At 36.6% G+C, this 26,783-nt stretch overlaps 1 protein-coding gene across 1 annotated transcript; it reads left to right on the top strand.

The window, feature by feature from the left end:
* The first annotated feature begins 1,324 nt into the window (after positions 1-1,324).
* Positions 1,325-25,168, top strand: LOC149567086 (nucleoporin). Its single transcript, XM_089820305.1, has 10 exons — positions 1,325-1,531; positions 1,861-1,994; positions 2,456-3,103; positions 3,282-10,043; positions 13,514-14,447; positions 14,553-15,208; positions 17,959-18,103; positions 18,226-18,307; positions 18,416-18,535; positions 24,866-25,168. The coding sequence occupies exons 2-9, from the start codon at positions 1,944-1,946 to the stop codon at positions 18,516-18,518; spliced, it is 9,381 nt and encodes a 3,126-aa protein (XP_089676431.1). The 5' UTR covers positions 1,325-1,531; positions 1,861-1,943; the 3' UTR covers positions 18,519-18,535; positions 24,866-25,168.
* Positions 25,169-26,783: the final 1,615 nt, after the last annotated feature.

Below are 26,783 nucleotides of genomic sequence, written 5' to 3'. Positions count from 1 at the left end.
CTACCCTTAACAACTTCCTCAGAGTCTCTTCGATAGAATACAAGTACTGATGTTGGGATGAAGGAAGATGAGGGTACGCTCAATTTGTTTGAATAATGGTATCCTATGGCACCAAAGTATGAATTGGATAAGTGGGTGCCTCATGCATTCAATGACGTGGGTTTTGGTATTGTTGTGTGATGGACAAGACATAGAATGAATGGAGGGTGTTTAAGGATAGGTGCCCATGTAGAAGGGCTCCCCTATCTGAAGGAAGAATTAATGAAAATGGTCGCTTGTAGTAGAGTTACCATAGCTGGTTTTTGGCTCCAAGGGACAATGTAAACATATCCCACATGTACCCTTTGATGGACCTTCGACAAGAAATTCACAGGGTGAGGATTTGTGCTCTACAAATCAAATGGTTGAATAATAGAGGGCCTAACACCTGAATAACAAAGGGAAAATGCTTTGCAAACCAAATGGATGAATAACATCTCCACAAATGCTCTAGATTATGGAATAATCACACGACAATGTCACTTTGGGAGTTGCAGACTTGACAACCCATCAAATTGGGTTTATAAAAAGTGGAAGATGAATAAGCTAATCTAATTCCACCCTTTTTTAGGAAGAGTGTTATGCCCATTTTGGGAAAAAATTAGGAAACAAGAATTCTAATTCCACTTTGCATTTACAAACAAACATCTACTTTATGAATGTGGGTATTTAGATTTTCCTTTTCTTGCCCAATTCCTGCTACCAAATGGGCCCTTAGGGATCTTATTAAGCAACAACAAGCCAACACCCAATTCCACCAGAATGACCATATTTATATTCTCCATTATCTTCTTTTACAAGCTCTACGATGCACTACTCAAATCAATCATTGTATATAGATGATGGTGATACTCTAATTTATATTATAGTCTAATATCAACTTTTAATATAATTATAAATTAATGAATCAAATCTAAATCCGATCTAATAATCATCAAATGATAATGATACAATCAACAATTAAGTTATTTATGAAAACAAACTATTATCTATCCATCCAACAAATTAGGTACATACAATTACATTATAAATTTGTAACAATTATTTTAAAATTGATCCATCTTAACAATCTATTTCATTTATACACATGTATATAAAATAGTGAGTCAATACCTCTATGTGCGTCAAAGATGAAACAAAAATTGGTTGATCATCGTCTTAATCATTTGCTTCATCTTTAATTTCCTTTTCCCTTCTAATTTTCACGTCTCAATCATTCCGACTTCCCTAACGTACGTTTGCAGCCCGAGATCAAACTCCAGCGACCCCACCCAATTTCCCTTTCAATATTAAAATCCCACCCAAAAAAAAACGCAGAGTTAATCGAAGGCCAATTTCCCTTCCATAATTAAAAGCCCACCCAGAAAATAAAATAAATGCAGAGCTAATCGAAGTTCACTGTAAAAGGAAAGCGAAGGAGGCGGAAGCGGTAAATAAACGCAGGACGATCTGAAGGCCGTGGCAGTTTAATTTAACGCCTCTATCGTATCGGGTAAGTACTGGTCATATGACCTCTCAAATTACATAATTTTCTTCCTTATGATCGGATCGACCGTTCTCTGAATCTATTCATGATCTTTTCGTGTTTAGTTCTTGTTAACCTTTCCCTTCTGTATGAATTTCCCAAGGTTGAGGCTTGAGCTAAAAATTTAACCCAATATTTCATTTTGAAATTCTCCGTCGGCTCAAAATATGGCAAGATAGGATTATATGGTGCATGTGATAATTTTTTTCATGATCTGAGGGTTCAGAGTCGACTTTTATTTATAAGTGATATGAGATGAGCTCTCAAGATTGATTCGTTGGTTGGTTTGTGAGCAGAAGACCTGTTAAACGTAAACGTTCAATGATCTGGCGCCTGGTTTTATCTGTGAAGTGGGTGGCTGAAGCAGCATACCGAAACTATGGATAAAAACAAAAGCAAAGACAATTTGCTAGCTGCTGGTAGAAAACGGGTAGGTTCTTTTATACGCTTGTGGGGTTTTTGCGATCTATAGCAATGCAATATCATTTGTTGGGAGTCAACTGTTGTGTTGGATCATCTCTTACGAGCTTGACTGTTCCATTGGCAGTTATCGCTAGATCAAACTGGTGGAATTGAAATTATCAAGATTAACCACTATATAATATCAATAAAAAATAAAATGCAGACGATTCTCAGAACATGATTGATGGTCTGTGATTTCGTCCAGTGATTAGTGTTTCTTCTACAAGATCTAACTCAGTTTGGAGTTCATCAATTTCCTTTTTCAATTTTCTGGAATCTTTAATATATAACAATATGCATTCTTCTTGACTTTTGCTGTTAATTGTCTTTCTCATGTGTAGATGCCCTTTGCTCTTTATCTAAATGGATTTTTGATTTTCTATTCTGTTATTTACATGCTTGGGTTCTGAAGTATTTAGGTGGCTGCAGCTTCAGGAATTCAGGAACAAGAAACATTCTAAAGGAAGCCATGCCAAAACATCTGATAGATCTTTAATTCTCATGGAGCATTCAACACTCGTGCAAAGTGATCCAGATCCTGATCAGAAGCCTGATTTGGATCCGGTGGCTAGTGGTCCTTCAACACAATATGAATGTAGCGAGAATTCCAATACACTGGAACAGGCTTTGGGCGTGGTAGAAGAGTCAAGGGATGAGGATAGCATGGGGTTGGTTAGAGACGGTCTTTCCATGGGTGGGACTAGTTCAACCGTGGAATCAACAGATTTGGTTTGTTCAGCTGAAGGAGCTCTAAAAGAAAAGTTCCATATTGATGACGGGGAGGGAAATCCAAGCATGGAGGCAGTTGGCCTTCCTTGCAACATGGTTGACGGGGCTCTCATTGCAAATTCAGAAAGTGGACCTGCTGAGTATGGTGAAATTGAACAAAATCCTTGTAAACCTGTAGAAATGGAGCTTAATGATGAAATCAGGAATTCTACTTCTGTTGTTCTGCCGGAGACATCCTGTGGATCCTCTGTGGAAGGTAGTTTTGAAGAAGACCAAGATGTCAGTGTCATTAAGGAGGGAAGCAGCCATGTCAATGAAACCTCAAACGCAGGAAGGCTAGCCACTCATGTAAGATGGCTACCTTTTACAGCTATAGATTCCATATATTTTTTTTATTAAGGAAAATGTGTTTGTGCTTGACTTATTTGCTTGCTATTGTATTGTAAATTTGGAAGTGCGTTAGAAGTTGTAATGAATTTGGGTGTATAATTATGTTCTCATTTTGTGCTCGGTAGGGCCGGTGCAGGATATTGTCTCATCAGAGGTGTATCGACAAGGAAGTAGAGATGAAGGTTTGCTGCAAGTAACTCAGGTTGTCACTGGTGATTCTCTAGTGGTGTCATCAGCTGGTGATTTGCATCTGTCAGAAGATGAGAAGCACAAGGTTTTAGAACATGAAAGAGCATTTGATGTTTCTTCCCCATCTCATCCATCAACTGGTGAAGAGAAGGACATTAACTTAGAAAGTTTTGAGCCAGAAGTCAAGTCAGGTCTTCCTGAGAATGACAGCTTTGTATCTGAAATCACTGCTTGTAAGGAGGCTCTTATGCAAGCACGTGAAGAGATTATTCAGCTTACAGAGAAAAATAGATCCAACCAGCTTGAAAAGGAGCAACTTATGCAAGATAGATTGCATTTGGAGGAGGTCCTTTCAGGCGTAAGGGACGAGAACTTCACTCTTAAAACAAAATTTGAAGCCACTACACAAATGTTGCAGATGTCCCAGGAGCAAGAATATTTCCTTAGAACAGAGCAAAGTGCCAATAAAGGATTGGCCGAGGAAAATGAAAATCTGATTACAGAGATGAAGCAATTAAAACAGGCACTTGGTGACATGGAGAGGGAGAAGTCAGAAATTGCTTCTACCTTGGAAGAATTCAGGACTCAATTTCATTCCGAAACTGAAGGAAAGGCATCTATTTCAAATGAGCTGGAAATTGCTGAGCAGAAGCTTTACGAAGATAGAGGAGACCTTAATGGTCATACAAAGACAGCAGATAATGAGATGGAAAATGCCACAAATTTACGACTACTAGCACTGGATGATCTTCATGCTTCCCAGAGTGCTTTGATGGAGTTCGAAAATCAAACTGAACTTAAACTTGTGACTTTGCAGCAAAAATTACAGTCACTGGAATCTGAAAAATCTGTTGTGTTGTTTCAATTAAGAAAAGTACACCAAATGGTAACTCAGGCAGAATCAGCAAGTTTTAAAGAGACAGAACAGACAGAAAATTCTCATTATTATGAACTGTCCCTTATCGGTGAGATAGAGAAATTTGTAGAGGAGGCCAAGGTGAGAAAAGAATATCTTATTAATGAATTGGAAAGTCTGAAATGCCACATGCAGTTGACTGTTGATGAAAAAGATGAGCTTTTGCTGAAACTAAATGAACAGGTTAATGCACAGAGAGTTTATGAAATTACTTGCCGGGAAGTGGCACAGAGCATAGATGAGATGAGATCATTGATTAATATGGAGCATAAAAGGAAAACATCTCTGGTGAACCCTGAAGAACAGTATGAGTTGCATGCAAGCAATGAGCTACTGGAAGAACCGGTTTTAAAAGATGAGGTTGTTTTCACTAGAGAGAAGACAGAGCAACTTAGGGCTCAGACATGTCAGCTTAAAAATCAGTTGCATCAAATAGTTGAAGATAAATTTAGACTGATGGCCAAATTGGATGAGTTAAGTGGATATGTGGCAAAAATAAATAATGAGAAAGAAGAATTAGTTCATGATCTTTGTTTGACAAAAGATGAACTCAAGCAAGTGAGCTTCAAAGCCAGTGTGCTGGAAAAGCTTGAAGATGAAAAAATTCGTCTTGCTGAAGAAAATAGAAAACTGCTAATTGAAATGCATGCATGTGAGCGACAAGTAGAGGAGTTAAGGCAGGATAAAATCCAACTCACATCCATCATGAAACGAAAAGAGAAGCACTTATTCATTTTCTATGAAGAATTGTCTCGGGCTTACAAGGAGCTCATAGCTATAGAAAAAGCTAAAGGAAACACAAATTTGGAAGAGGCAGGCCATGATCCTGTAAATATTCTGTTCCCTAAAATTTCTGAGGAGTTGACTAGGGATGATGAGCAGCTGATTGATCTGGATAGACTTCGTGAGAGGGAAGCAGAATTTGAAAAGGAAAATGAGAATTTTCTGCAAGTTGCAAAACAGTTAAGTCAACATACGAGAGAAATGGCCAGTGAATGGGAACAAATGAAGAATGCTTATGAATTATTAGAGCAGCAACTGCAGGCCCTGGAAGCTATCAGAGTGCAATCTGCAGGTGAGATAGAGAAGCTAAAAGAACAAGTGCAAGATGAACGTACTAATTTGATGCAAGATTTACACAATGCAAATCATAACATGGAGCAAATACAGCAGGAGAATTCACTTTTACAGCATGAATACGAATTGGCTTTACAAAAGGTTCAGGATTTCGAAACTCACAGGGAAAAGTCAGATGCTGAGATTGACATACTGAAAAATAAGCTCCATGTTTCTGCAGAAGCTAAGGAAACTCTACATTATCAGTTTTTGGGAGTCGAGAAAGAGAAAGAAAAACTTGCTACAGATCTTGATTCATGCAGGATAAAGTTAAAAGAACTAGATGTTTTAAGTGAAGTGGACAAAACTACATCGGACAGTACAATCGGGGGCTTGGAAGAACAGGTCACAAAGCGACATTCAGATCATGATGATAAGGTTTTAGGTCTGAAGACATGCCTGTCTGAGGCTGCATTGACTTCAGAAAAGCTTCAGAAATTAGTCCATGAAATGATTCATGATCAAACTAACTTAAACAAGGGAAGCCGCAGGGCTCCTGCTGGTATTTCTAAACTGATTCGTGCTTTTGAGGCCAAGTCACAATATGATGATGTGATACTTGAAGCAGAGCCTATGACTGAAACTGATGATGGTTCTCAGCAATCCTCTGAAAAGGCAGATTATGTCCCTAAGCAGGATACCAGTTTTGTAATGCAGCACCTTAGGGAAATAGAGGATAATTTAGTACATTTAAGAACCGCTCTGAATCAGGTTGACAATGACGCAGATAGCATTCAGCAGCAGATTATGGAAGAACAGCAACATAAAGGATATTTGGAAGCTGTTTCGAGGCAGCTACAGATTGACATCAATGTGATGAAGGAGAAAAGGCTTGAGCAGGATGAGGTTCTGGCAACTTTGACAGAGAAGAATACACAGCTCATGGCACAAGCAGTGATAGATGCTTCTCAAATTGAGAATTTGAATATTCAACTAAATGATCTGGAAAAACACGCCAATGAGGAATCAACGGCATTCCAGAATCTGTTGGAAACAATGCAAAAAAGTGTTATTGAGCAGACTTCTTTGTTAGAAGCAGAAAGAAGTTCCTATGTGTTTGCAATGCTTTATGCTGCACAAAATCTAGAACAATCCATCCAAGTTGCCTCAATGAATTCCACTTGTGATGAACCAGATCCTCCAAGTGTTGATTTCCGCCTTACTACCATTGTAAATGCTACCATAGAAAAAATTAACGAATTGAGAAATCTGGAGGCAAAACTTGAATACAGTTGTCAGGAGAACTTGCAGCTGCAAAGATCATTTGAAGACCTGACCCAGAAATTTGAAATTGTTCAACTAGAAAGAGAATCACTTGATAGAGAACTCCATAATATCCAAAAGAGACTTGGGAAGCTGATTGAAACACAAGAAAAGTTGACTAGGGAAAATAAACAGATGCCTAGTCATCTGCAACAAATCGAGATCATAGAAGCTGAAGAGGGTGCACATTCTGCCCTTTCACTGGATCTCATGGCCAATAAGTTGGATAAATTAGTTGGACAATTGCATGAAATACTGGAAGAAAGATTGCAGTTTGAAAAAACAGCTAGTGAGCTTGAGTCTGTTTTATTAATTAAGAATCAACATATTGAAGAACTCGAGGCCAGATGTACAGAGATGTCTAAAAGGTGTATTGAAAATGAGAACTGCATTAAGTGTGCAGCAATTGAAGAGAGATGCGTGCATATGGTCTCTCAGGTATCTCATATTTCTGCAGAGAAAGATGCTTTATCTTGTGAGTTGGTTGCTGTTAAAAGAGAGTTGACAGAACATGATGAGGCATTAAAAACTATCTCAGAGGTGCACACACAATTGAATGGGCATTTGAATTCAATATCAGAAAAGTTTATTTCTATTGTTGATGAGCTCATTCAAGATGAAGTCATAGTAACTGATCCAAACATGCAACAAATTTATCATCTAGAATCTCATCTTTTTTGGCTTATTGAAAAGTATAAGACTTCTGTTGAACAACAAAATGTATGTAAGAGATTCCTGGAAGAGTTTGTCCCACAATCTGATAGTGATTTGAGGGATATAATGAAAATGCCTTTGGATGTTGCAATGAAGGAAGCTTTCAGTTGCAAGGAGATGGAACTGACACGGCTACATGACAAAATCAATGAAATTGAGTCAGCAAAATCTCAACAGGAAGAAGAGATAAAACCTCTAAAAGAGTTACTCCATAAAACAGAAGAGGATCTTAAGTCAGTGAGCTTGGATAGGAATAAGCGACTCCAGGATCTTGAGCAGACAGAGCAAAAATTATCATCTGTGAGAGAGAAGCTTAGCATGGCTGTATCTAAAGGTAAAGGCTTGGTTCAGCAACGTGATGCACTTAAACAATCTTTGGCTGAGAAGTCAGATGAATTGGAAAGGTGTTGGCATGAATTGCAGTTTAAAAATGCTGCATTGCAGGAGACCGAGACAAAACTTAAATCATATGGAGAGGCTGGCGAACGTGTTGAAGCGTTAGAATCTGAATTAGCATATATCCGAAATTCAGCAACTGCTCTTCGAGAGTCATTTCTACAGAAGGATTCCGTTCTTCAGAAAATAGAAGAAATTCTTGAGGAACTGAATTTGCCAGAGGAATTTCACTACAAGGAAATCACTGAGAAAATAGAGTGGCTGGTAAGATCATGTTCTATTGAAAATTCTCCTCCTTTTAGAAGTTTGGATCAGGAAATGTCTGAAAGGAATGATAGAGGTGACATGAATTTTCAGTCATTAAATTCACAATTAGACACTTTCAACTCAAGTCAAAATGAAGTGATTGAAGACTTGAGGAGGAGACATGAAGAACTCCAGCACAAGTACTTAAATCTGGCTGAGCAGTCTGATATGCTGGAACAATCTCTCTTGGAAAGGAATCAACTTATTCAGCGATGGGAGGAGGTGTTGGATAATACCCACATGCCCCTTCCTGTAAGATCAATGGAACCAGAGGATCGAATTGAGTGGCTTGTTAGAGCTTTGGATCAGGCTCAACAGGATGTTGCTAGTGCCCAACTTCAGATTGGAAATGTTCAAAGTGCTCTTGATTCACTTAACATTGAGCTTGATCAATCACAGAGGAATGCATTTATTTTTGAGACACACCTTTCAACAGTAAAACAGGAGAAGGAACTTCTTTCGAAAACCATTGAGGAGCTTACAGGCAAAAATGAATATCTGATGGAGCAAGCAGCAAAGGATACATCTGAAAAAGAAGCATTATACACCAATCTTGCTGAGTTACAGGCAATGGTTGCTGAGCAAGAATCAGCAATGAAAACTGTCAAAGCTAATACAGAAGGTATGCTGAACAGATTAATAGATATGACTAAAGAAGCAATGCAGCCTGAAGATATTAATGATCTTCCTTGCAGTTCCAGCAGTGAACGCTTGGATGGATGTCTACTGAATCTCATACACAAGTTCAAGACTCTAGCTGAATTAGTAGAGACACATAAGGAAACTAATCAGGAGGATCCTTCACACACAAATGTTCCGGCATCCAATGCGGAAGAGGTATTGAGTCATCAGGAGGCATTAGATGAAAAAGAACAAGAAGTGTCAGAAATGGCTAGGAAGCTAGAAGAAGCTACATCAACAGTTGCATTGTATAAGGGTGAGCAAGATGGTCTTCTTGAATCAGATGAAAAAGAACAAGAAGCATTGGAAATGGGTAGGAAGCTAGAAGAAGCTACATCAACAGTGGCATTGTATAAGAGTGAGCAAGATGATCTCCTTGAAAAATGTAGAGTATTTTCAAGAGAAGCAGAGGCCTTGAAGAACGAAAGAGATGCACTGCAAATACAGCTTGAGCAGTCAGAGCAGAAACTGTCATCAACCAAGGATAAACTGAGTATTGCAGTGAAAAAGGGCAAGGGTGTAGTTCAACAACGTGACAGCTTGAAGCAGACCTTGGATGAAAAACTAACAGAACTTGAAAAGTTGAAAAGTGAGCTTCAGGTGCGTGAATCCATGATCAATGAACATGAATTCCAAATTAGAGATTTCTCAAGTAAACTCGACAATTTCAAGTTAAAGGAATCAGAAGCAATTTCTCTGAGGAACTATAGCACAGAATTAGAAGAATCTTTGCATGAAAAAAAAGTACTGCTGGAAAGAATAATGAATGCTTTAAGTGCTACCAATGAAACTGAATTTGGTGACCCAGTTGAGGAGATCGAGTGGCTCATAAAGAAATCTCAAGAATTAGAACTTAAGGTAGTGTCTGCTGAACAAGAAGCTCAAAGATTGAGAAAAGCAGCAGAATTACTGGCTGCAGAGTTGGATGAAGTCAACGAAAGAATGGAGAGTCTAGAGGATGAATTAACAAAAACACAAAGTGAAGTCTCCCAGTTGAAGATAGAAAAGAATGCAGCTGAAGCTGCAAAGAATGATGCCATACTTCATCTTGAACATGCTCTAGCTGCTCATGCAGAAAACATGAATGAGGAATTAGGCAGAGCTAATAATCAGAATTCTGCTCTACTCAATTTAGGTACCAAACTTGAACATTTGAGAAAAGAACATGAGTATTTGCTGCACCTGATGGCCGATGACTTCTTCAAGAAGCTGGAACTTTTGAAAAATCTGGAGGATGCCTTGCAGAAGATCTTAAGTTCACATGCAAGTTCAAAAGGTTCAAAGATGACTGGTCAGTTAATAAAACTGCATGAGGAGGTAATGTCTTATTACTTGCTTAATCTTGCACCATTGTTTTGTCAGGGATGAGCCGAGGTGAACCTATCATGAATTTCTTGACGTTTTCCACTGCTGCTGCAGTGAATCTGCCACTTTTCCTTTCTAAATTGCTTTCAAAATATTTGGAAAAATCTCTTTTTCCTGTTTATATTTGTCTGCCTCTCACTTTCTGTTTTAAATTTTTGTAGGTCTAGAAATATTGATGTGTTTGTTAAAAAAAAGGTATACCATAGTTGAACATACAGCCACAGAATATCCTAGGTGCCTAGCTAGAAAGCTATAGGTATTTGATAAGAATGCATATGGCCAAAGATTAGGTATTTTGAATAAGTTACTAGTTGTAATTATTTATTATAGTTATATTAGATATATGTTGATTATTAAAAATAATAATATATTATGCTATTAACTTCAGTTGTTATTTTATTATTAAATTATATATGAACTTTATTAATATTGTATAAGGTTTATAGATATTGTTGTATATACAAAATATTCATATTTGTCTAATCTGTAATGTCCCTTCTTAATGTGCCATAGTTAAGATTCTGCAAACACAATTGCAAGAGTTAGGGTTAGAAAGTTATCTTATCAAGTAAGAAATCCCTTTCATCATGCTCAATTATAAATCCTGCAACAATGAAATTGTTAGTAGTTTGTAAATAAAAAATACACAGATCTACAATATAGTTAGACATTTGGGAAGGAAACATTTTTAGGATATCAACCTTCGTGAGCCACAACCATACCGAGGGATGAATAAGAAGATATGATGAGGTGCCCTTTTTGTCAGAGTCCTAGGCCCAAGGGTGGATACTCTGTCCCCGTTGGCTCCATAGCTTATGGGGTTGGAGTACCTAGCAGAATCATTATGATATTCTCCTTCATCATCTATCTTATTCTATTCATCATGGCTAAGGTCTTTTAACTATCATATAAAATCTACCATATGGGTTGGGGGAAAGATTATAATAGGGTGTTCTAACTCAACCCTAGTCCCAAGAGTGGAATCTCTTGTCCCTCCTGGCCTCATATTTTATGCAGTGGTGTACTTAGTGAGGCCTCACTGTCCCCCCATATTGACCTTTTCCTTCCTTTAAGGTTGACTATTGTAAATGGTTTGTGTCTGTTTATTTAATATTCTTTCACATCGTTCAAGTGTGGATTGCAATTATATTTATCTTACTATAGACCTGATTACAGTATTTGAATTACTTGTTCTTTTTGTATTTTTTTGAATACCCATATATAATGCCAAGTCCTCTGTTTCTATGTATCTTCCAGATTAATCTGTGGGTGTGTGTATTCCGTTTGACCATTGCGCAGGCACATATTAATATGCGTGCATTTTATATCATATTGAATGAATTATTTTAATACTGTTCTGTCCCTATACATAGATACACCAACAGAAAACATAAATATCCTTCAACTCTGCTCAGAAATAAACGAATAATACATACCTTTGTCCCTCTGTTTCCTTGATTGCATTATTATCCACCCTGCCTTAGCCATTTGATTGCTGATATATTTCATTTGATGCCTTGTTTGGGGTAAACATTAACATATTTATATTCCCCTTGGGTTGGGGAAGGGACACATCCTTTCCTGTGGAGATTCTCTCCTTACCCCTGCCTTAGCTGTCCGATTACTGATATATTTCATTCAAGGACTTTTTTGGGGTAAACAATAACATATTTATATCCCCCTTCGGTGGGGGAATGGGCATGTCCTTCCTTGTGGAGACTCTCCTCTAATTTGGACCCTTTCTCTAAATATCGCTTCATACAAAACCTGCAATGCTCTTACTTATATGAAATATGTAATCATCATTTAATTAATATTAAATATTAATCAGTCAATACTAATTATTTTATATTTCAATCAATTGCTTAACGATCGATAAAATATATTAAACATTTAAAAAAAACATATTAGCTGGTATGAATCAATTAAATTTGGTTACCACGTAAATATATTAATTAAATATTAGTCATCAATTAAATATTACTCAATTAAACATATTATGAGGGGGATATGACATAATCTTCTTGTTTAAGTTGTGTGTATATATATATTACTTTTTATGCTTTCATACCTAAGTTGACCTAGTGGTGGAGAACTTGTGCTCTTTTTACAAATTCAAATCCCATTGGAGGGTAGGATACATATGCCTCGGTTGAAGCACAGTAAGTTGCGTCTTGCAAGGTGTACGGGGTAGTCCCATATTGCTGTCACCACGCGTGGACCCCAAAACACATGACTGGTATTGTGGACTCTAAAAGGGCCTTACCTTTCCTTTCCTTTACCGACAAACTAGAACAAACCCAACTTTCAATTTTTTTGGCTGAGTTTGTGAATCAAATTGTTCAACCTGAACACCAACCACTACCAGGATCAAAAACTCAGATCTTGAACAAAGACACTGGCACCCGCTTGCCTTGATTTCCCCTAGAAGCCCCACAAATAGATTTTCCCATTAGGGATTAGTTTATAGAAAGTTATTGCAGTGGCACTCAATTTATGAGCTTTCTTCATTCAATATGTTCTCTGTATATTAAAATCCTTTTCAATAAAATATCTTTCTACACCAATTGATATTTTCTACATTCCACATGATTAAGATTTTGTGAAACATTATTAAGATTTTGTGAAAGTTGTTTATCTTGCACTATGGTGTTCTGTATCATACTTGAATTTGGATATCCAACGATCTGCTGCTTTTCTACTCCATTTCATCCTCCACATGTAGTTTTAGTTGGAATTGATTACTTTTCTTATTTGTAAGATTGAATGGGAATACAAATATCTGCCAATATTTGGTACTCAACATCCCCTGCTTGAACAGAAATGGACTTTTAGACATTAGTTGAATTGGATGTAAAAGCCTAAAATAGCACCATTTCGTTTGTAAATAATTAATAATGGAACATGCATGTGTCTTATGAGGAAAACAGGTCCTGTTATTGGACAGTTTAATAGATTGAAGATTCCCATTTTAAATGTTTATCATAATGAGTGCTGTTTGGCTAACTAATGCCTGCTAGCTTAATACACAATATCCTATTATTTTCTCATGTCCAATGAAAATGAATTTAATTTAATAGGTTCTCTCAAATAGTATAGTATAGGCATATAGAAATATGGTTTGATAGATTAAATCTATATATGAATATCTATGTAAATATGCAAGCGATTCCATTCACTTAGTCAAACATAATCTGTGTATGTATCAAATATCATAAACCAAGATTTAATATCTATATCTAAGCACTGCCGCTATATGTGGATGCACTTTTTCGTAACTGCCTTGTTTGATCTAATTTTTCAGCTTCTTTAATAACAAGGTTTCTTTTAAAGCTTTAGCAGAGAAATTATACTTAAACACTGGTTTATTGATCTTCCAGTATTGGTATTTATGTTGCTTTTAAATTGCTATGTGGATTCAGGGAAAATATTTGCCAAGTGAGTCTTCTTTAGGATTGTATCATGATGAGCATGTACGGCAAGTGAGAGATCATCTTGACACAAGTGAGAAACAGATGATTAATGATCAGTTGAGTTTTCTGGGGCATGAATTGGAAGGGTGTATTGATTGTGTTGAGATTTTCAAAAAGAGATTTGAAGGACAGGCAGCCACTTTTAGTGACAAAGCTACAGGCATGTTACAAATGATGCAGTTTGCCGTGCAGGAAGTGTCAACTCTTTCAGAATCAGTTAAAACATTGAATATAACTGTTAACAGGCTTGAGGATCTTAGTAAAGAAAAGGATCATGAGATTGTTACATTGCGCAGGAATATTGGCATTCTTTTTGATGCTTTCAATAATGTGATGGCAGAATTTCAAAGTGTGAGAGTTGAGATTAAGGATGTAGAAGATACGTCAAATTCTGAGGTGCTGTCAAGTGCACCCCTTAGTAACAACAGTTCAACATTGATATTTCCGAAGCCCACACAGAACAGAAGTCAAGTTGGTTTTATGGATACAAATAGCGTGGAGATAGCTGAAAAGTTGATGCTGGCTGCCAAGAACTTTGTGCATGTTCAAACTGAGAAATTCAAGTGCAAGTTGAATGAATTAGGCATTAATATACAACATTTGCAGCAAGAGGCAGAAGAAAGGGAAAATGAAAAGTCAAGGGCTTGTGGTGAGCTGCAAATTCAATTAAAGAATTTAGAATCTGTTGCAAATAGTCTTGCATGTGAAAGGGATATGAACAAAGAAAGAATTCGTCAGTTGGAGAAAAATGTCGAAACTTTACAGAATGATTGCCATGCTTTGGAGCTCAGTGTACAGGATTATAGGGCACGGGAGACTTCTGTTGAGAAAATGCAGGAGGAAATTAGATCCCTGCATGATGCTGTTCTGACAAAGAGCCAAGGTGAATATTTATTTTATTTTGTCTTTTTAATTAGGTTTTATCAATCTAGTAATTAACTGTCTTTGGAATACACTGCTGATTTGCTTGCTGGTGTTTAAAATACAGAAGTAGAAGTCCTTATGCAAGCACTTGATGAAGCTGATGTGCAAATGGAGAGCTTATCGAGTAAAGTAAATGGATTGGAGAACATCATCCAGACAAAACAAGCTTCATTGGAGAGTCTGGAGTCTTCTCGGGGCAAGGCTATAGCCAAGCTTTCTGCAACAGTCAACAGGTTAGAAGACTTGCGTAAGATTTCAGAAGGACTGCTTGCAGAGGTTGAAAATTTGCATTCACAGTTAGAAATCCGTGATGCTGAGATTTCACGGTTAAGGCAAGAAATTACAAGATGCACAGATGATGTATTATCTTCACAGGAAAATATGAAAAGAAAAGAGGCCAAGTTACAAGAGCTTGAAACATGGTTAGAAAGCTTGGGGGCAAAATGTAGAGTGTATGATGGGCTCATTGATGAGATACAAGCAAGCAACACACATGCACTTACGGTTGCATTAGAAAATTGGGTTGCTTCTATTATGACTGATTTAGATCATTTGTCCAGAGAGTCGAAAACCAAAGATGCTTTGTTACAGGATGCACACAACAGAATGAATGAGTTATCAAGTAAAGTAGATGTTCTTGAAGTTGAAAGGGTAGAAAGAGAAAGACATTCTGGACTCGGCACTACTGCTGGTCTAGAAGTATCAGGAATTGAAGAAAAGGTAATTTTCTAACTTTGTCCTTGCTTTTTGGTATTTGTCCTTTCTCTTCTTTTGTCAATAGCATGGGTTTGGCCTTAGTAACCTTTTGCTGATCAATAAGGCAGCTTTTTGAGTGAGAATATTTCCTGGATCAATTCCAAAACATAGCTATATGACTAGTATTAGACTGGCAATTATATGCCCATCATATTCTTTGTGGGCCAAAGAGTTCTTGTTAAGTAACGTGGGAAAACTCCAGAGATGGTAAAAAAATTCCTTAAACCTGGCGAGAGTGTGAAGATAGTAAAATACTATCTGAATTGTGTTTTGTCAAATAAAAGTTATACTACTTGTTTTGTTTTCAGTTTGGTCCATTTTTGTAGATGCCATATTAGTTCTTGACTCTTCATCTTGCTGTGTCTATGCTGATTTCAACTCATATCATTTCTTTCAGATTAAAAAGATAAAGGTGTGCGTATTATGGCACTCGAGTCTTGGTCATTTACCAAGTAAAGGGGCTCATATTGTCTTTGATGTTTTTTGGAGAGTGCTAAGTCAACTTGTGATTCTTCACCTTGCTTTGTATTTTATTTTTGATCGGTAAAAGGCATAAGCCAAAATCTTTAAGTAATTAATTACACGGTTCCTCCGATTAACCAGAGAGTTCTTAATCCATTTACATAGTTCATGAATAATTTAGGGGCATTCCCCTATTTGCACCATTAAGAGTTCCCAAATTGCATTCTTGATTTGATAATGGCCTTTATAACTTTGGTAAATGCTTTTTATGGTTATGGCTTCCCTTTATTGTTGCATATTTCCTCGCTTGTCTCTGTAAAATGGCCTGCAAACATTACTTCTTGACCAAGATCGTTGTTAGATTAACCAATTGAAAGATTTAGTTGTATAAGGTCACTCTTGAATTATTAGAGAAAATATTTTATCAAGAAATCAAGACCATATAATATTTCAGATTAAAAAGTGACTAAAACTATAATCTTCATTGTTTCCTTATTAAAACATTTTTGCTGTCCTTAATTTTATCTTGGTATGTATGATCTATCCTTGATTATTTTCTTAATTTGGTGACTGATTTAGGAAGAGTTACTTTCTAATGTATTCTTGTAGCTAGATTTTTGAACTAATTAATAAAGGAATCTTTGATTTTTTTTTAACGTTATAAGTTTAGGATGACTTAATTATTTTTTAGGAGGGAATCCTCGCCATCTGCTCTTGTACTTTACTAATATATCTGCTTCTTTATTTCCTTCTCGATATATATGTTTAATACTAATTTCTTAAAATTGATTGACTATTGTTAACGCGTATTCAAGTTTATAGTTTAATATCCAATTAGGAGTTTATTTAGAATAATTTGTGAATCCCCTTCAATGACTAAATTTCTAATGTCTATTTCCAAGCAAAGTTTTAGACCTTCGATCAAGGCCTCTATTTCAGCTAGATTATTAGAGTACACCCAAGGGCTTGACATGTTTAATAATCCAAGAAACTTTGTCAGAATGTATAGTACATCCTAATCCAACAGGCACTGGATTGCCTCTTGAGGCCCCATCAAAATAAAATTTTCCCAACCTACTGGAGGAGGTTCCCATTTGCAATCTGCCCTTGCTTGATTATTTGCTTTGGAATAGATTTCACCTTGCTCTGTGTTACTGAGCACAAATCATGGCACTTTGTTTCAGCTTTGAGAGTTAGGTTGTTTTTCCATGGTTCTGAAGCTTAACCATGGATTGATAGAAGGGATCATAATCTGTTCTATGTTACACGGAGCATATGAAAGATACAACTGGTTTGGCTGGTTGAAGACAACACTTCAGTTTCAAACAAATATAAGTGTAGCTTTCCACCGAGGGCATCAAATATTGAAGGAAACAAAGATCATTACTGTTTGATAATGACTACAATTTCTGAGGTGTACATTGCATCTTGTTTTGTCATGAAATAATAGAGGGCACCAGTATATATAGTTTTAATAGCATTAACTTTGATGTTAACAAAGACGTGAAACAATCAGCTGTTAGTAGAATTATGTAACATTGATACGTGGAAAGCAACCTTTGAAGATTGAACCTATTTAATGAATTACAATGGTTTGGTTGGAATTGTATGAAACATGTGGTCAACCTTTTCATCATCATGCTTGATGCACCCTCCTTAATTTACCTCTCAATTGTCTTAGTTTGTGCCATTACCCCCTTGACATTTCATTTGAGAAATTGAGGTTTAACATATGAGGGCAATAACTTGTTTATTGGATCACATAGTGGTGGAGATTGGACAGGACAGATTGCTTTGCAGTTCTTTTTAATAGTCATGTACCTACTCCTGACTCAGATTGAGCATGTTCTTTATCTAATATTTAAAAAAAAAAATTCTATTGAATCTTGTCTTTTCCAAAGTACGGTGGTCATAGTTTTGAGATAGTAGATACTTATATGCAGTGGCTTGTAGGGCATCATAAATGTGATGGACTACAGTATGCTTTTGAATTCCCTTCGTGATTGTCTACTATGTGATTTTCTAACTTGCTATAATGGATTGCTGTGGGGAGTGCAAGTTCTTATAGCTCCAGTCCCGTTGCACAGTGAACATCCTTTCTCTTCTCGAACTTTTATGTTTGAAAATTTAATTGTAGATCCTTTCTTCCAATCACCATTTTCATGCCCATATAATTTTATCTGTATTTATTTGGCATTGCTTATTTCTGTTCTTCCATGATAATTGTAGAAGTGATTTAATTGTCATTTCAGGCACAAATAAGCAAGCGCTCTGTTCCTCTGCCCACGGTTGTGCCTCATGTCCGAAATTTACGCAAGTCTTCTAATGATCACCTTACAGTTAATATAGATGTTGAATCTGGCCAGTCAATTTCAGAATTTGAAGATGATGAAAAGGGTGAGTTGCAGTCGAATTAGTTTTTCTTGGTTGGTATATTTTTATGCAGTCCATAGGTAAAGGATAAGTTCCATAAGGCAGTGACTGACAAGCTGTTATATTTGTTTTTGACCATACTGAAGGCCATGTTTTCAAGTCACTAGTGTCATCCAGGCTTATTCCAAAGGTTACGAGACCCATAGCAGATCGTATAGATGGGATTTGGTACATATTCTGAAACATATCTTCCGTGCATCTTTCAGCAATATGATTGCTTTTTGATAATCAAGATGCATATCTAATCTTATATTACAAAAATTACATCTGGATCAGGGTATCAGGTGGACGAGTACTAATGAGGCAGCCTTCAGCAAGATTAGGCCTCATAGTTTACTGGATTGTCTTACATCTTTGGATAATGGCAGCAGTGCTGTAACAACAAAATTTATTTTGGTGAGCTTTTGCCTTTTCACATTTAAGAAATTGTCTACATATTTTTTAGATGTGTGATATTGATATGGTACTAGTTTTTCTTGGTTCAATCCTCTCAATTATTTAACTTTTCATGTATTCTCATGCTTTTCTTCTTGACATAGGCTCTGTTAGCCTTCCTATGCAGGAATTCTTGTATTGGGCATGGAATTACAATACGTCCCTAGTTCAATATATTCTTTTAAGAACTAGATTGCTGCTTGGCACCCATTAATGAGGCAAGATAGAAACATATTTGCCAACTTTGTAATTCTCTGGAAGGAATTGAAAGAGGCAGATAGTCGTATTAAAAAGTAAAATTCTTACCTGTGGAAATCTGGCATAAAGAAGGATGTAACGTGGTATATACATGGGCAGGGCTTGTTTTTTTTTTTGGAAAAAATGATGCTATCGGATTTCTTAAAAGCCATAGCCAAATACATAAATCCTATGGTAGATTCTAGGACACAGGATTTTTGAACAAATTTGGAAATTGAAACATAGAAAAATACAAATTAGAGGGAAATTCTTAATAGTTTTAGGTTTTTCAAGCCATTAATTTTGTCATATATAAGTGTTCGAATTTTGAAACATCTTGGCTTCTCCATGCAAGACGCTATTATCCTAGTAGGAAATAACATAATTTGCTTGCAACCCATGCTTAAGGATCAGGAAATAAGATTTCAGTTAGAGAACATGCTCATTGAAGCATACCTCCTTGTGGTTTCTTAAAGCTACTCTTTGATGGCTTTTTGCTTATCAGTTCTTCTGGTCGTTTGTGTTTGATGGGTCCCTATTGTAAAATCTTGTTAAATGCTTTTCAACATGACTGCTATATTAAGCAAATCAGGCTTCAGATACAATTTTGAAAAAAGTAACGATCTATATGCTGCAGAAAGGAATTGAGAAAAATGGATAGAAAACATGTCTGGACTAGACATTGGTGCTGGAAATGCACTCAAGAATGTTGTAGGATTCTCTTTGATGATTTTGTTGACTTCCTAACAACTTTGATTTTGGGAGTGCTCATGTCTATTGGTTTGATGCTTGTGTTTGGTTGTAGGCCACACTTGCCTTTCTAAGCTACTCATGTCCTCTGTAGATGCTTGTTTTTTCAACTTCAAATCCTCTACAGCTTTTAGGGCTGTCTTGCTTAATTTTTCCAAGTCCTCGTGTCTTTGTAGGTTCTTGATGTTTATCTCTTTTACTAAGAAAATTGTGGCAGAACTTTTGGTTGGGTGGGGAATTGGTGGTTGATGCAGGGGGAAACTAACTTAGCCAATCTCTATTCATCTCGTTTTTAGCCTCCATCGTAGCACAGAAAAGATTGAGAGTGCACAGATCCTAAATTGTCTGGTTTGTGGTGTGTGCTATGTCTTGCAAGACTCAAATAAATTTAGAGGATGGCTAATGTTAAAGTGCTGTATGCTTTTGCAATGGAGGTGATAAGGAGATGGGAACTATCTTGTGAGCCAAAGTGCTGATTGAAGGGAGCTTATAAGATTTGTTGTGACAATAGTGTATTTTGGTAAAAGGGGCTCTATGCAACAATGAATGATTTTTGTGGGTGACGAGGGAGAAAGCTCTAGTGATGGAAAAACTGTTGTTAGGATGGGGAATTAGAGAGGTTATGAATTCTAGGGTAGAGGAGAAATGATGTATATAAGGGAGGGAATTAGCAATGTGTAATTTGCAGGTTTCCAGCGATTGAGACATGCAGGGAGATAAGGGAATTGTGAAAACTTGGCACCAAGACTTTAGGGAGAGCTTTTGGAAGAGAGCATGAGAGAATGAGCAAGAGGGATAGCATAATTGAGAAATCGTTTCCAAGTACTTTTGAGTGTTTTATATCAAGTAATCATTACAGAATTCTAAGTTGCTGATTCGGGTGCAGATGCAGATGTGGGTGTGAGAATTGGGTGCGTGGATGCACTATTTGTTTTTTGGGTTTTAGATGTGTTTGGATGCACATACACACAGACAGATATATATGTATGTGTGTGTGTGTGTGTGTGTGTGTGTGTATGTATATGTGTATATATACATACACATATACATATGCATATGTATATGTATATGTGTATGTGTATATATACATATATGTTTATGTATACACACACACACACACACACACATATATATATATGCAAAGGTAACCAGCACAACTTTAGTCATTATATGCACTGAGTTTTTTCTAAGTTGCACAAGTACCTGCCCCCCCCCCCCTGCACCAGGAAAAGTTTGAACCGGTTTGCAGTTCTGGTCCAAACTTGGTTTGTCCAGGGTATGGTTTTAGCCCTGTGGGTTCGAACTGGGTCGAACCTGGGCGAACCAGCACCGAAAAGTTCAAACCCAGTTTGAACCCACAGCAAACTGGGCCCCGTGGACGGCTGGAAAGTGCTTTTTTGGGCAAAAATTAAATGTTTTTTGGCATCCACAACCCAAAAAGTTGTTATGAATTGCTTTTGGTGGCCTCTCATTGTCATTTTATGTTTCCAAAGAGGGTATTTTGTCAAATCTTTTGAATCTTTGATGTTGAAGTTGATTGAACTATATGATGGTATTATCACTATGATAACAAGTTTAACTATTTATGGTTTTTTTGTTGTTTGAATGTTACTATACTACATTCTAATTTTAACTCAGGCTTCGTAAATATATATATATGTATGTATGTATGTATGTATGTATGTATGTATAATTTTTACATGGTTTTGTACTAATGAACCTGGACAAACCCAAACCCCCTTCGAAAATTTTGACGAACTTGCGAACTGGTTCTTGAAATTGAACTTGGAACTGAACCCGAACCGGCAACTTAGAGTTTTTTGGATATCATCCAATCAGCAAATGATATTGACCAAGAAAGCAAAATTGATTCAATGAACAGGAAAGACAAAGTAGAAGTAACCAATCAGACAGCACCTTGCACAGTACAGTCAGGTGAACACAGTCAGCACCATATACAGTGGGGAAGAACAATCGGAACTTATCAGCAGCGAATAGGATTGAAGGCATACATGTGGACTGGGTACACATCAGCACAACAACACCTGGACGATGAATGATCTAGTAGGAGATAGTAGTATTTGGTAGTTGTCACCAAATATTTTATGAAATGTCTTACACTTGAGGTAGCATTCAAATATAATATTTCAAGCATTGGAAGGTCAAACTTCCCTGTCGATTACTGGATAGGCTTGGAGGATAACAGTTAGTGATCTACAGCATTAGGAAATCAGGAATACAAAAAGCAGTACTTATATCCAGTGGCAGTTCAAGCTGGTAATTGAAAGCATACAGAAAGTACAGACATTTCTAATTAATGGAAAAAATCTCTAATTATAGCAAGCAAACCTCCCAATGCCAATAGTAATGTCAGTTTTGATGATTTACTTTTTTATGGGCCCTTGGACGTGCTTGGATGCCCCTGGAGGTGCCCAAGAAGCACATCCACAAGGCATCCACAGCCCCATGAAAGCTTACTAGGACGAGGATTTAGGGTTTTTGGTTGTGGAGCTACATTTGAAATTTGACTTTGGATACCAGCACCTAGGGGGTGCTAGTGTTTGGACACAAGTACTTGGGTGTGTTGCTGTGCTTGAGGAATGAGGACTCCATCTTTTAGAAGTGGATTTGTGACAAAAGATGATGGCTACTCACCTATTCATCTCACTAGAAATGGGATTTGGTTTGAGGAAACGAGCTAAATTTGATGTAAGCATATCTAAGAGTGAACACCGAAGTGCAGAAACTAGAAATGTAATGTGGCGATTGCCGACTTTACACTTTCATTATTTACTTTTGGTTTGCTTCCCATTCTGACCATTACAGTTTACAATGACTCTTCAAGAGTGGAAGATTTGGCCTATGCATCATATTTTTCGTGGTAGTGGATTTAGTAAAAGGTGAATTCGTGAATGGATTTTCTTTATAGCCAGCTGCGATCTCTGTGCCTCTTGGTTGCATGTCTGAAGGTGATGCATGATTTTCTGTGCTTGATGGCCTCTTCGAAAACCTTGAGATCCCTTCATCAGTGGGGCTGTGTCAGACCAGCATTTGAAGGTGATCTTTGATTGTTTGGCACTTGGATACCTTAATTTATTAAATGTATCCTAGTACTTGATGTTGTTGGGATTTACCTAGGGTGTGCAACAGATCCTCCTTTTGGGTGGAATTTCTGCAAGCTTAGATGCAATTTATTTTTGATGGCAAGTTACAGAGATGTTTTAGGTGTTTCTGAGCCTTTCGTTTCTGTTCTAGTGGTAGTGTGCTTTTCTTTGGCTCCAGCTGTGCTGCAAGAGCATGCCACAATGGAGGACATTTGTGTGCTTAACAATGTGCTGGACATTTATCTTTAGTTGCTAGATCTGTAGTCTTTCTGTATGCACTCTGGGCAGAAGCACCTCCTGGTTACCTAGTCATGGCTGCTAGTGTGTTCACCTTTCTGGAAGATGATATTGTGTTCTGCTTAGTCCAATGCAAGGAAGAGATACCCATGTGAATTTTCCTCAGCTTGCCCACTATGGCAACCTAACATCAAAAGGGACAAATGCTATGATAATGGTGGCCGGCAAGTGGTCACCTCTCCTGGCTTTATCAGTGGCATTGGTAGCTAGGGCATCTCATTATTACTGCCTTTGTTTCTCTGTTATGTCACTAACCAGTATTTTAATTTTTTCTAATCATCCATTTTTTCAGCTGCACGTTTCTTTCTGGTGATGGGTAGTTTTTAATGGTTGCTGGGCCCTTCTTATGGTTATGGCTTTGTTTTTCATATGTTCGGGGGGCTACATGCCCTTTCTGTTAGGTATTATGTGTTTTGTTTATTCTTTTCTAATGGGTGAGTGGAGGGCCCCTATAAATACCCTTTGTAAAGCAATTGCTGGGGGACACTTAGTGGTAATGGTTTGGCTTTTGTTAGTGGTAATGGTTTGGCTTTTGTCTTGAATATTGTTTAACTTATTGAAATGTTTTTACAAAATATGAATATGATTTCCATTGATGTTCTTGCAGGATTAAACATGAAACCATTAATGAACCTGTGACCTAGGCATGATTATCAAATGATCACAGCTTGGAAACTGAAACATGAAGTAGCATGAGAAATTAATAACATTTCAGTTTTTGAAGCTGTTAAGATTTAATCTTGATGTATTTCTAAAATCTCAAGTGCTTGATTCTTTTGGCTGTTCCTCCTGATCTGCACTTGCACTTCCTTTGGTCATCATGTTCTTGTCTATTTTTTTATTGGTTTTTGATGAATTTGTTGTTTAACCACCATACCAATACATTTAACAGTGAGTCAAGCACTTCTGTTTATAATAATTACTTTTCGTTTTTGGTCTATCACTGGTATTGGTGGGTACAAAATACTTAGGACTTCCATGTTTCAAAAGGTTGTTAGTGCCTTAATATGGCAACAGGTGGCATAACTGCTACGTGTTACTTCATTTTATTTATTTTCTGTAAACAAATCTACATGGGACTATACCACCATCTAATTTAGACATTTGAGTGCTAAGTCTACATTGCTGTTTCTTGTGCCCACAAAATGGAACTAGCAGGTAGTAGGAAATCAATCAACTTGGAGAGAAGTAGATCATTCAGATAAATAATTCTGCTGTTTACAATCAAAATTAATGTTTCATTGCTAAGTGGAGAATGTAAGTTATAACCAGGAATCAAATCTGCCAGACGGTAAAAATAATACATAGAACTGATTCTATTAGAGCCTTGTGATTGTGTTGTGGTGAGGATGTAACAGTAGATTTACTCAAAAATCGCAGGAGCACATTTTTTGTAATTCAATTGATCAACGATAATGCGGCACAGAGGGAGATTAAATATATGCAAGGTATAGTTGAATGCTAATACAACAAATGACTGCATGTAAATGGTTTGGTAGACAAGTCTTATAATTTCACAGGAGAAATGCTACTTGGTAATGCAGGTTTTGTTGTTTTAAATGAAAGGCTGATAATGCTAGTATCTTGTTTTATAAATTTTTGTGGAAACATCTGGCAGATAAATTTCGTATTTGCAAACTTGGTAACTAGGGAAAGCAGTTTGAAAGAGACATATAAGTATATTTTGGCATCCTAGCTGTAGCTTCATTAACAGCAGTATTTTTTATTTGTAAGATGTAGTTAGAAGGGTATTCATGGACCTAATAATTTTATTTATGCACATTAAGATTCAGTATTATGTTTAATGAAATGCCTTCGGTGGAAGTGTTCTATCAATTGGGTTTTGTGGGACAGGAAACCCAAGGTTTTAATGCTACTAATTATAACTATTCGTTCTTTGCAGGATTAACAGGTATTTGATTCAGTTACTATAAGGCATCAGAGATCTCTTTTCATTTTTCGCTTGGCGTCTTAATGTCAAGTAGGTGTGGGAATTCTTTTGTACACTGATGATTCTTTGAAGCTCGTATAATAGTAAAGTGCAATTGTTTGGCCTCCAAGGTGACTATAATTGTTGTTTTTGGTCCATTAATCCCAGTTGGCCTTGGTTGTATCTAATAAGGAAATATGTTGCAAAGACCTGATGTTCTTTGTAATGCCTTGTAAAACTTCAATCAATGATTCAAAAATATTCAAAAATTTCCAACTTTTGTTTTGGTGGCACTTTTAATTTAGCATGGTAAAAAAATGGCTAATCTAATTTTAGTGCACACATGATCTCTTCTTTTCAAGTTGGAACTTCAATTTATTTTCTGTTTAAATGGTTCAGTGAATACTAAATATTGCAATAGACTCTTGTATCAACAGGTTTATAGGTAAAGCAAAACACTAATATGGAAACAACAAAGCAATTTCTATCGATTACTTGCACACAAAAAAATTAAGCAAAGCATTGATCATAAGGACGGGGGATCTAAATGCCATCATATTTTTCTGTTTCGCTTGATTTACATGTATGTGATGTTTTTTCTTTACTACAGATAGACCATCTAACAGGCTTCTTTGTATGTTGCGGTTGAAATAATGAAATACACTTTTTATCCACAAAGGTTGCTTCTAGTATATACCGAAAACACATTCTTCAGTGACCGTGCATTGCATTTGTAGTTATCACAGTTTTCACTAGGAAAGGTTGTGGTGGAGTGAATAGGAAACTTTAGGGTAAGGATTTTAATTTAGCACCTGAGATCTTCCTTATAGAATGGGGCAGGAGGATATCTTTTTCCTTTTACTTTATATATTGGTTTAATTTATTTACTCCATGTTTTTGGTTTCATGACTAGTCTTGGGAGTGATGCCTTACATCATTGCATCACAAACCACCTATAAAGGTGTGTTTATTGCGTTAGAGAATTAGATATTTGATTGGCTGTTTTGCTTGATTTGTGATTATTTGTTGTGATCACTAGCCTAGCTAATTAAGCATTTGATTTTTAAACTTTATTTACTAGTCTGCTAATCCACTAGCTGTACACATTAAGTATTGCGCTAGATGAATTTAGCATATCTTGCGCATCTTTGGATATAAAAATTCTTTCATGAAGTTTGGGGGACAACATAAAGGCACGAATGATTTAAGAAGACTTTACAAAGCATTGCCAACCTAATGCATCGATTTGGCTGCCCTACAAATCAAAATGTTTGACAAGCCCATCGCTTCGGTACGTCTACTGAAGCAAAACAATAACCTAGTGTTAATTAGGGGTCTGTGTACATCGGTATTATTGATTGCAATCATGGTTTATGAATTTTCATCCTCCATGATGCATAGCTATAGGAATGCAACGAATTAAAGCTTTAAGCTGTTTTTATGGTGCAACACACTTCCAATGGTGTATGCCACAGTTCAAAATCTCGCTCTCTACCACTTATTGATGAGGCAAAAAAAGTTCTTGGCAAATATTAGAGATAAGTTGGTGACTTTTCCGGAAAATATCAAGAATTTTAGAAATGACTCAAAATGAAATTAGAAAATCTTTTTTCTTGTTGTAAAATTCAATAATGATATGCATCTAATGAGTTCGTAAATGAGTAACAAACCAAACAAGTTGATTTAGATATATATAAATGAAATATGTAACAAAATTGCATCCTCATGTAGAATGCCAATGGTTGGCAGCTTTATTCAGACACTCTAAACTTTAAAGAAAATTAGAAATAGCGAATTGTCATTGTAAAAAGGCGAGTAAATACAAATGTCAAGTACAATATGAAGCTAATTTACATCTTCCTCTTCCCATTCCCACTAAAAAGAAAAACAT

The sequence above is a fragment of the Cupressus sempervirens genome, chromosome 3, assembly GCF_028749045.1.
Source record: "Cupressus sempervirens isolate cs-2001-9-10 chromosome 3, ASM2874904v1, whole genome shotgun sequence".
Lineage (NCBI taxonomy): Eukaryota > Viridiplantae > Streptophyta > Pinopsida > Cupressales > Cupressaceae > Cupressus > Cupressus sempervirens.
The sequence above is the reverse complement of the archived record's forward strand: the minus strand, read 5'-3'. Positions and strand labels throughout refer to the sequence as shown.